Source organism: Galeopterus variegatus, unplaced genomic scaffold (assembly GCF_000696425.1).
Source record: "Galeopterus variegatus unplaced genomic scaffold, G_variegatus-3.0.2 Scaffold262, whole genome shotgun sequence".
NCBI lineage: Eukaryota > Metazoa > Chordata > Mammalia > Dermoptera > Cynocephalidae > Galeopterus > Galeopterus variegatus.
In genome coordinates, this window is record NW_007726373.1 from 468,922 (window position 1) to 479,442 (window position 10,521).

Here is a 10,521-nt window from a genome sequence, read left to right on the forward strand (position 1 = left end):
GCACCGAGGCCGCAAGTTCGGATCCTATATAGGGATGGCCGGTTCGCTCACTGGCTGAGCGTGGTGCTGACAACACCAAGTTAAGGGTTAAGATCCCCTTACCGGTCATCTTTATAAAAAAAAAAATAAACAAATAAATAAATAAATAAATTGTCCAATTTACTTGGATCCTCTGTGGGAATGTTTAGTTCAATGACTGCATAATCATTTGTGTTATTTTTATAATCTTTTGGGAATTCAGAGAACTGCCATGCTAACCAAAACATCAAAAGAGAGAAAGTAAAACAGTACCACTATGCCAAGGCAGAGATCCCTACGGTTGTAGCAAGTGCTCACAGCTGCACCCTTGCCAACAGCCCTCCCTCCAGCGGTTCTGCCAACTTGGAGAGGGCAGCCCAAGCTGACTCCTTTAGGATCCTGCCATGGCGTGGACCGTGCCAAATTGCTTTTTGGGGGGCATATTTTTTGTCCCCCTCCCCCCAACTGGAATGTAATCTTCACGAGGACAAGAACTTTTTTTTCTTTGATTGGTACAGGGATTGCAACCCTCGGCATGGTGTGGTCTGCACCACGCTCAGCCAGTGAGCGCACCGGCCATCCCTACATAGGATCCGAACATGCGGCCTCGGTGCTACCAGCACCATACTCTCCTGAGTGAGCCACAGGGCCGGCCCATGCAAGGACAAGAACTTTATTGTTTTTTTCACTGCAGAACCTAGAACAGTGCTTGGCAAGTAGTAAGTACTCAACAAATATTTGTTGAATGAAACAAGTAAGTGAGACAGAAGAAGTATGTAGAAATCAGGCTGTGAACCCTGGAGCCTCCAGCTCCTGAGTCTGGCCATGAGTGCGGTGGCAGCTGTTCACTGTAAGAGCCCTGGAGGCGGGCAGCAGGACACCTCTGCAGAGAGTTCATTCAGTGCATTTGCCTCTGAAGCTGTTCCTCACTGATGATCTCTTTTGGGGCTCATGCTCCGATATTTGTCTCAAAGAGTCCCAGGTAAAGCCTCATGGACCTCAGAGCATTTATAAAAATAAAACCTCTGTAAGCCTGGTCTAGGTTGATCCCCTGAGGATGGGAGTTTGTCCCCTTCTGGGCCCTGAGGTGACCTGAGTCACCTCTGTATGCCAGGAATGCTGGCATCCTAGCCAGCGAGGTGGTTGGAATCCATCAGGGCACAGGGAAGAGGCTGAGGGTGGCCTCCAGTGTGCGTGGGAGGCAGGCACGCTGCAGTCCAAGCCTCTGAATCCCAAGCTCTGTGAAAACTCCCCCTGGCCCCTGCCACGTGGCCCAGCCACCCAAACCTGGGGTTAGGGAATAGGCTAGCCTTGTTCTGTCCTCCAAAGGGAGACAGCTCATTTGCTTTACCCTTTTGCCTTTGCAGAGACCTCGGTGCTCTCTGCAAAGCAAGCAGCAGCCCTGTGAGTGCACGAGACAGCTCCAAGTGCCAGTGGAAAGGAAGTCCCCTCCCTGATGGGGCTGCTGGAGCCCAGCCCCTCCCTGCTTCCCCAAGGGCCCCCGGGCTCTGCAGGCAGTCAGAAGTGGGAGCCTCAGCCTGGGACTGAAGAGGTTAATGTGCATCTGCCTCCGAATGTTAATGTGTCTAGGTGATGTCAGTGGGAGCCCGGAAGGAGGAGTGGGGAGAACAGTTGGGTTTGGAGGCGGCAGAGACAGCCAGGCTGCCGAGGAGGACCCCCTTCCAGACTGCGGGGCTCCCGCTCCGGGACAAGGCGGCGGGCGCTGGAGGCTGCCGCAGCCTGCGTGGGTACACGGGAGCTCAACTCGGGGGAGCAGGCGACCAGCACCAGCTGGATGGACCTGGAAGCCTCGCTGTTGCCCCCCAGCCCCAATGCCAGCAACACCTCTGATGGCCCGGAGAACCTCACTTCGGGCGGTGAGTCAGTGGGAGGGCAGCCCTCCCCACCCTAGGCTGGGGTGGGAAATGGGAGGCCTTTGCCCCAGGGCCAAACTGCTTGGGAAACTTTATTACAGTTCTTGGGAGGAGATCAGTAGCTCTGTCTACTCTGCCTGGAGGGGATGGGGAGAAGGGGGCAGGGTGGGCAGGTGCTGAGGGCCAGGAACCGAGAAAAGAGCAAAGACACAGTCCACGGTGACCGGGGATGGTGGCCAGTCATGAGGGAGGCCGGGGAGGGCTCGCTGCTGAGTTCCAGATACACTTTGCAGAAAAAATTTCAGGCTGGAAGAGTAAGCAAGAGGGGCTGGGGGGGCGGTGTGGGGGGACAGCTGGAGAGTCACTGTTACCCTTGGCTTTTTACTTGCACTCTGGGCGTGGGGTCTGACACATCGCTACTGACTCCTAGGAGAGGCCGCAGGAGGGAGGACTTCACAGAGCCGTGAGGGGATTAACTTTTCTGGTGAATTAAGCTTTCTGACATTTCCAAAGCTGCGATGCCCTGGAATTCTAGATTTGAAGGAGAAGAGAAGGAAGGAAAAGAGGAAAGGTTTGTGTGGAGAAAATGTTCAGGCTGCTGGGCTGCAACACACAGCTTCAGGGTCTGCCCAACCCAAGGAGCTCAGGGACAGCAGGTGCGACCAAGGAAATCCCTGATAGGAAGTCTAGCGCGGGGAGGGCTGCAGGCCTGACCAGGGCACGGTCAGCAGAAGCCTCTACAAGACAGTCACCCGCCCAGTCATCCAGATGCCCAGGAATCAGGACACAGCTTCCAACCCACGATCTCTAAAATGAAATGATCAGAGCTGCAAATAGGAGATGGAAACTGCACATGCACGCACACACTTTCCTGTTCTTCTGGCTATTTTGAGGTTTCCTGGTGAAGCCCAGGGAGTGCACCGAGTAATTCTCTGCAGACAGCCACGGTTCTCAACTCTGTGCCTTCAGAGGAAGTGCAGGAGGCAAAGGTTTGAGTCTCACCTAACAGGTGGCTGCAGAGAAACTGGTAGGATTCTCTGGGAAACGAGTGGAGGAGGGTAAGGGGACAGGACTAGCTACAGTGTGGGAGAGAGAATGGCAGGTGATTCCAGATGAATAGTGGGCCTTGAGCTGAAGTACAGGGAGGGTGAAGGGTAAGCTAGCCTGTCACTGGAAGCTAGGCATGACAGCAGGATGTCAGCCCTTAGGGCAAAGGCCATGTCAGATGGTCGACACTTGTTCTTTCTGTCCCCAGGGTCACCTCCTCGCACAGGGAGTGTCTCCTACATCAACATCATCATGCCTTCAGTGTTCGGCACCATCTGCCTCCTGGGCATTGTCGGGAACTCCACGGTCATCTTTGCGGTCGTGAAGAAGTCCAAGCTGCACTGGTGCAGCAACGTCCCCGACATCTTCATCATCAACCTCTCAGTGGTGGACCTCCTCTTCCTCCTGGGCATGCCCTTCATGATCCACCAGCTCATGGGCAATGGTGTCTGGCACTTTGGGGAGACCATGTGCACCCTCATCACAGCCATGGATGCCAACAGTCAGTTCACCAGTACCTACATCCTGACTGCCATGGCCATTGACCGCTACCTGGCCACCGTCCACCCCATCTCTTCTACCAAATTCAGGAAGCCCTCTGTGGCCACACTGGTGATCTGCCTCCTGTGGGCCCTGTCCTTCATCAGCATCACCCCCGTGTGGCTCTATGCCAGGCTCATCCCCTTCCCAGGGGGTGCAGTGGGCTGTGGCATCCGCCTGCCCAACCCAGACACCGACCTCTACTGGTTCACTCTGTACCAATTTTTCCTGGCCTTTGCCCTGCCCTTTGTGGTCATCACAGCCGCGTATGTGAGGATCCTACAGCGCATGACGACCTCGGTGGCCCCCGCTTCTCAACGCAGCATCCGGCTGCGGACAAAGAGGGTGACCCGCACAGCCATCGCCATCTGCCTGGTCTTCTTTGTGTGCTGGGCGCCCTACTATGTGCTGCAACTAACCCAGTTGTCCCTCAGCCGCCCGACCCTCACCTTCGTTTACCTGTACAACGCGGCCATCAGCTTGGGCTACGCCAACAGCTGCCTCAACCCCTTTGTGTACATCGTGCTCTGCGAGACCTTCCGCAAGCGCTTGGTCCTGTCAGTGAAGCCAGTGGCCCAGGGGCAGCTCCGCACCGTCAGCCACGCCCAGACGGCTCATGAGGAGAGGACAGAGAGCAAAGGCACCTGACATTTTCCCAGCTGCCCTGGACACCTTTAAGTCAGGACACCACCACAAACCATGGGGAGAGGTGCTAAGAAAAACCCAAGACCACCCTGGGAGAACGCAGGGAGGCTGGGTGGCGAGGGGTTGTTGCAGCTAAATACATTCAACATAAATGTGGCCCACAAGTTAGTGGGGAGGCTTGGAGCCAGGTTTGGGGGCTCAGACATCAGACATCCCCTTAGGGGAGCAGGATGAGACCTTTGGGTGGAACAGAAACTGAGAGAAAAGAAAATTTGGGTTTGAATGTTCAGTTGAGCTCTATATCAGTCAGCTCCTAAATATCTTTTTCCCATGGGAAGAGGTGGACGGCTCCTGGCTGGGCTTATTTACAATCGGGCAGGGCCGGGGACACCCGGGGCTGTGTTGCACAGGGCCCTGGGGAGATGGGAAAGGTGGTGCGGGCTGAACGCTCCCGTCTCTCACTGATAGGATGGAAAGCAGCCTCTCTCCCAAGCTGGCAGATGAAAAACGAAGCATGCCGTCTCTGCGTGTTCCAGCGTCCTGTGTTGACTTCCCTGTATCTCTAGGGGATGCATGTTTATTTTGGGGGTGGGGCTCTGAGCCGACAGAAGTAAAAGCCCAATTTGCTAGGAGATCTGCTTACCGAGAATGACAAGGTGACCCGAAGTGGTTGCGGGTGGGGGTTTTGAAACTAACAAAAATGGGGGAAGGGGGCTTTTGCAGCTGTGGGACATTCTCTTCATGGGGCACGTTTGCTCATCAGTCGCTAATCCGGAGTGAGCGTACATGTGTTCTGCATGCGCAGGGGGCATTCTAGTCCCTGATGTGTTGGCATCATTTTCTTGCCCTTCCTCAATAAAAATGAATAAAGGAAAATCTCCACCCACATCATTCTGGATGCTTCTGTATAATTTCTTGGGTCTGGGATTGGGGTGTGGGTGGGTAGCAGGAAAGGAAAAGAGGGGTCACTTGGCTGTGGAATTTAGACCTTGGTTCAGGCTGCATTTTAGGAAACATGAAGTAGGGGATCTGTCTTTCTAAACCCACAGGGAGGATTCAGTGACACAAGAGGAATTACTATGAATTCATTAGATTGCTGTTCTGCTGCTGGGCTTGTTCTCAAGACTCAGCTTCCTGCCTTCTGCACAAAAGCCCCTGGACTCCGTTGTTACCAGGACTGGCCCCTCACACCCCAAGTCTCACCCCCACGTCCCGTGCTGAGTCACCAGCTCCTGGGCGGCTCTCGGGGTTGCCTGAGCCTGGCTCTGCTTCCTGCAGCTGAGATCTGGTGTGGGCATCCTGAGCAGATTACAGTCGGGGCCGTTGGGAGGCAGCCACGGCTGCTGCTTCTCAGCGGCCTCACTGAGGGGACCACGAGCCGCGAGTCTTCAGAGTACAGCTCAGCAGACACTAATGAGCTAGTGGGAGCAAACTGTGAGCTCCTGACTTGTCCAGAAGCATCCTTAAAGCAGGCACGTCAGCACAGCTCGCTCCTCTGCTTGCTGGTTGTTTTCCACCGCAGAGTTGTGGCAGCCAGCCTGTTTGGAAAACTTCCGGGCAGCTTCCTTGGGTCCTGGGGGGCTTTTTGTCATCATCATTAGTAAAAGTGTTTCCTAGCCTGCATTCCACTCTGCCCAGCACCGTGGGGAGTAAAGAAGCTGATGGCTACTTTTCCTTGTTTGCTAACAGTAGGGTCTCTAGCTGCCATAGGTAAGCTTGAAATCTGTTTTAGATGCACATCCAATAAAAGAAAAAATATTCTTAGGGGATCCTTGAGGCAAACCAAGAAGACCCACCCACTAACCACTGGTTTGATAAAGGCAGGTTTTCCTGCATCGGGTTTGCCTGCGGGAAGGCTTCCCTGGGTGTCTATTACCTCTCTCACCCCTCAGCTCTCCAAGGAGGAATCTGGGAGAGGAAATAGAGGAGGCGGCCTCTCCCAGGAAAAGCAAGCGACGGAGTCAGCAGCTCACGTGGGCGCGTGGGCACCCGCCCACCCTGGGAAGGAGCACCTCGGCAGATCCTGAAGTAAGAGAAATGGAAGCAAAGAGGGGTCAGGACATGAAAGTGAGTAGGTGGTAATGTGAACAGAAGAGAGGGAAGAGGCTGAGGGGAGAGATGGAGAAGCCAGAGAGAACAGGAGTTGAAGGAGAAGGGGGGGGCAGGGGGGGGCGGGGAGGCTTAAAGAGGTGCAGAGATTACAAACAATCTAGGCGTTGGGGGAACTGTCGCCCACACATCTCACCCCAGCTTGATCCGGCAGTAAACAGAATGCACTGGAAATAGCACTGGATAGGAATAAACCTGTGCAGGGAGAGGGGTGGGCTGCTGCTGGGGTCCTCTTCCTGACATGGTTAACAGGCATGGCGGGGGCCGGCCGGGTGGCGCACTGTAGCTCCCGCCGAGGGTTCGGATCCCACATACAGACCGGTTCCCGCTCACTGGCTGAGCGAGCTGCGGGCGCAACACCGAGGGTTGCGATCCCGTTGCCGGTCCTGGTCCGGTACAGGCGCAACACTGAGGGTTGCGATCCATTGCCGGTCACAAAAAAAGACAAAAAAAAGGGGGAAAAACAAAGAGCTCGTTGGGCCTGCCCGTGGCTCACTTGGTAGAGTGCAGTGCTGATAACAGGCACGGTGGGCTGCACGTAGGGCCAGGGAGCAGGCCTGGGGAATGGGTGGAACTCTCCTTTCCCCCTCATTCAACCTCGGGACGGGACTCACCAGAACTGTGGGGCCACTGTGAGTTGTAGAGAGAGAGCCCAAGAACTGGTGCAGACCATGCAGGTGATTTCTTTGCTCCTTTCCCCCTTCCCATGTCTAACAAACAGTGGCTCCCATTGGACCCCATTCGGTCATCTAAAATCCAGTGAGTGCTTCCTACACTGCTCCCTTATCTTTTCCCCAGAAAATATTTCCTCTCCAACCGAGGATTATGTTCCTAAAATCCCTCATGGTAGTAGAATTCCACAGCTGAGGGACCTATGACACCACAGGTTAGATAAACCTAAGTCATGAGCAGTCGCACGGAAGGAAGCACTTCTGCGTACCGGTGTCCACCGCAGAAATTCTAGGGGCAGCAGATAAAGTGGCAAGCAAGGATTTTTTGTTTGTTTTCTTTCTGCATCAGCAGTTTTCATTTTATTTATTTATTTTATCATGGTAAAATATAACATGAAATTTACCATTTTAACCATGTTCAGGTGCACAGTTCGGTGGCATGAAGTACATTCACATTACTGTGCAACCACCACCATCATCCATGTCCAGGACTTTTTCATCTTTCCAAACTGAACTCTGCACCCATTAAACACTAACTCCCCACTCCCCTTTCCCCTTTCCCCATAGCCCCTGGCAACCACCACTCTACTTTCTGTCTCTGTGAGACAGATACTTATACTCTAAGTATCTCATATAAGTGGAATCATACAGAATTTGTCCTTTTGTGACTGGCTTGTTTCATTTAGCATAATGTCTTCAGGGTTCATCCATGTTGTAGTATGTGTCAGAATTTCCTTCCTTTTTAAGGCTGAACATTCCATTGTATGTGTATTCTACATTTTGTTTATCCATCCAGGTAAAAACTGTTGTTTTTACCTGTTGGCTACTGTGAATAATGTTGCTATGAACATGACTATACAAACATCTGTCCAAGTCCCTGCTTTAAATACTTTTGCGTATATACCCAGAAGTGGAATTGTTGGAGCACGTGGTGATTCTATGTTTAATTTTTTGAGGAGCCGCCATCCTGTGTTCCATGGCAGCTGCACCATTTTACATTCCCACCAGCAATGCACAAAGGTTCCAATTTCTCCACATCCTCACCAACACTTTTTTCTTTTCTTTTCTTTCTCTCCCTCCTCCTCCTCCTTCTTTTTTTTTTTTTTTAAATAAAAGCTATTCTAATGCGTTTGAAGTGGACTCATGGTCTTGATTCGCATTTCCCTGGTACTAGCAATGTTGAACATTTTTTCATGTGGCTTATTGGCCATTTGTATATCTTTGGAGAAATGTCTAACTCCTTTGCCCCTTTTTAAAATTGGGTTGTTCTTGGGGCCGGCCCGGTGGCGCACTGGATAGTGCGCCGCTTGGGAAGCGCGGCGGCGCTCCCGCCCGAGGGTTCGGATCCCACATACAGACCGGTTCCCGTTCACTGGCTGAGCGAGGCGCGGGAGCAATGCCGAGGGTTGCGATCCCGTTGCCGGTCCCCGGTCCGGTACGGGGGCAACACTGAGGGTTGCGATCCATTGCCAGACACGGAAAAAGACAAAAAGACAAAAAAAAAAAAAAAAAAAAAAAAAATTGGGTTGTTCTTTTGTTATTGTTAGCAATAAAATTTTACTCAACGCAAATTAGTAATAATTGGTCCTGCATGCCTTGTTCCTAGGAAAAAAATAATCTTAATTAAAAAAAAAACTAGGGCTGAGTTCCGGTCAAGATGGCAGAATAGACAGTCCCCAGCATCACTCTCTCCCACAAATCAACAAATTTACAACAATAAAAATGTAACATAAGCCAAGCTGGGGCTGCTGGAGCTCAGGGAAAGAGCAGGAGAGGCCTACGGAGTGCATGAAGGTGGGAGAAGCCACGATGAGAGAAAGAAAAAGCTGCTCTGAGAGTTTTGGGCCACGGCTGCTTTAAGGCTGGAGCTGCTGAGCACATGGAGCAGGAGCCGGCAGAAGCCGCAGCTGTGCCCTTCGGATGGGGTTACTTGGAGGCGGTAGGAGAGAAGAGGGCCTTAGTGGCCCCCAGGACAGCAAGACCACTAATAGGGTTCCTGTGGACCCACACAGGAGTGAGGAGACAGAACAGCTGAAAAAAGGGAGCCATTCAGAGGCCAGTGAGTCATCACAAGGGACCAGAGCAGGGCCTGTCCCATGGGAAGTGTTTGGAGCATGGGTGGTGGGAGACATGGGAACACTGGGAGAACACTGGGACACAGCAAGGACAGCCGGCCTGCCCCCCAGTCAGTGCAGGACCACTCAGAGGAGACGGATCAGGAATGCAGAATTGCATGGGGTGTAGTTTAATAAAAAAACAGGCCCAGATCAGAGATTCTACACAACCCAGGTGCACTGGGTCTCCGGAGAGCCAGAAGTACCTATAAAGTCAACCATTAAACCCTGAGCTGCACAAAAAGCCTCCCCTAGGGAAACAGCAGCAAAGCAGCGATTTAGCTGAACCACAAAGCTCAAGTACTGGTTCCCACAGGAAGGTCCCCCGTGTTAGAAGTAAGCAAAGGACAAAAAAATAATTTTGGCCCAGGCACACCACCAATGCCTTCGGGTCCACCAGGGAACATGAGGCATGAGGCCAGGGGCAGGACTCCCACCCACAACCACTCTCACCACCAGCACCTTGGGGTCCCACCCAGGAACCCACAGATTGGAGCCGGGGACTAGACCCCAGTCCCACATCCAGGCAAACCACCAACACCTCGGGGCTCCCCAGGGACCCGGGGCATGGAGAAGGGGACCAGACCCCTCTCCTACAACCAGACACCCCACACCAGTGCCTTGGGGCCCACCTGAGGACCTGAGACATGGAGAAGGGGACTGGACCCCCCTCCCACAACCAGGCTCATTGCGCCAGCATCTCAGGGCCCATCTGGGGACCCAGGGCATGGAGAAGGGGACGGGACCCTCCCTCCCACAGCCAGGCACACAGTACCAGCACCTCAGGGCCCGTCCAGGGACATGGGGCATGGAGAAGGGGACCAGACCCCTCTCCCACAACCAGCTACACTTCACCAGCACCTTGGAGCCCACCTGGAGCATGGAGAAGGGGACTGGACCCCCCTCCCACAACCAGGCACCCTGTACCAGTGCCTGAGGGCTCACTCGGGGACCCAGGACATGGAGAAGGGGACTGGGCCCCCCCTCCCACAACCAGGCTCACCGTGCCAGTGCCTTGGGGCCTGCCCAGGGACCCAGGGTATAGAGAAGGGGACCGGATCCCCCTCCCACAACCAGGCACCCCGTGCCAGCACCTCAGGACCCACTTGGGGACCTGGGGTATGGAGCTGGGGATTGGACATTCTATGCAACCAGGCACACTGCCAGCACCAAGGAGCATGCCAAAAATATCTTCTCCATGTGGGTGGCTGTGGTGGGCCATGGCTGCTGTGAAGGCGGCTAGACACCACAACCACCACGCAGATGGCCCACCAGCTGCTGGAGTGCATTGACACAAGGAGAGTCACCAGCAGAGACAAAGAAAGGAGGAGGATGTCTCTCTCCACAAAGCCCATTCCATAGTGATGGAAGAGGCATCTGCTCCATGATAGTATTGGGGGATGTGATCATGCCTCTCAGCATTGGACAGATCTTCTGGGCAGCAAATGAACAGAGTAACCATTATTCTTTCAGAAGGAGAGAAGAAATCTAGGGTGATTAGAG

At 53.5% G+C, this 10,521-nt stretch overlaps 1 protein-coding gene across 2 annotated transcripts; it reads left to right on the forward strand.

Moving 5' to 3' along the window:
* Positions 1 to 1,672: 1,672 nt before the first annotated feature.
* MCHR1 (melanin-concentrating hormone receptor 1) lies at positions 1,673 to 4,500 on the forward strand. 2 transcript variants are annotated; one of them, XM_008566684.1, is made up of 3 exons: positions 1,691 to 1,895; positions 2,323 to 2,463; positions 3,148 to 4,500. In XM_008566684.1, exons 1-3 carry the CDS (start codon positions 1,814 to 1,816, stop codon positions 4,125 to 4,127), a joined length of 1,203 nt encoding a protein of 400 aa, XP_008564906.1. In that variant the 5' UTR covers positions 1,691 to 1,813; the 3' UTR covers positions 4,128 to 4,500. The 2 variants fall into 2 exon arrangements, with proteins under 2 accessions (XP_008564907.1, XP_008564906.1); XM_008566685.1 differs by lacking the exon at positions 2,323 to 2,463 and having other exon boundaries at positions 1,673 to 1,895.
* The last annotated feature ends 6,021 nt before the right edge of the window (positions 4,501 to 10,521 follow it).

Bases quoted from the DNA above. Each gene is read 5' to 3' on its own strand.
- MCHR1 (XM_008566684.1), top strand. From the start codon at position 1,814: ATGGACCTGGAAGCCTCGCTGTTGCCCCCCAGCCCCAATGCCAGCAAC. The intron at 1,896-2,322 runs GTGAGTCAGTGG...ACTGACTCCTAG, and splicing joins GGAGAACCTCACTTCGGGCG to GAGAGGCCGCAGGAGGGAGG. The intron at 2,464-3,147 runs GTTTGTGTGGAG...TTCTGTCCCCAG, and splicing joins AAGGAAGGAAAAGAGGAAAG to GGTCACCTCCTCGCACAGGG.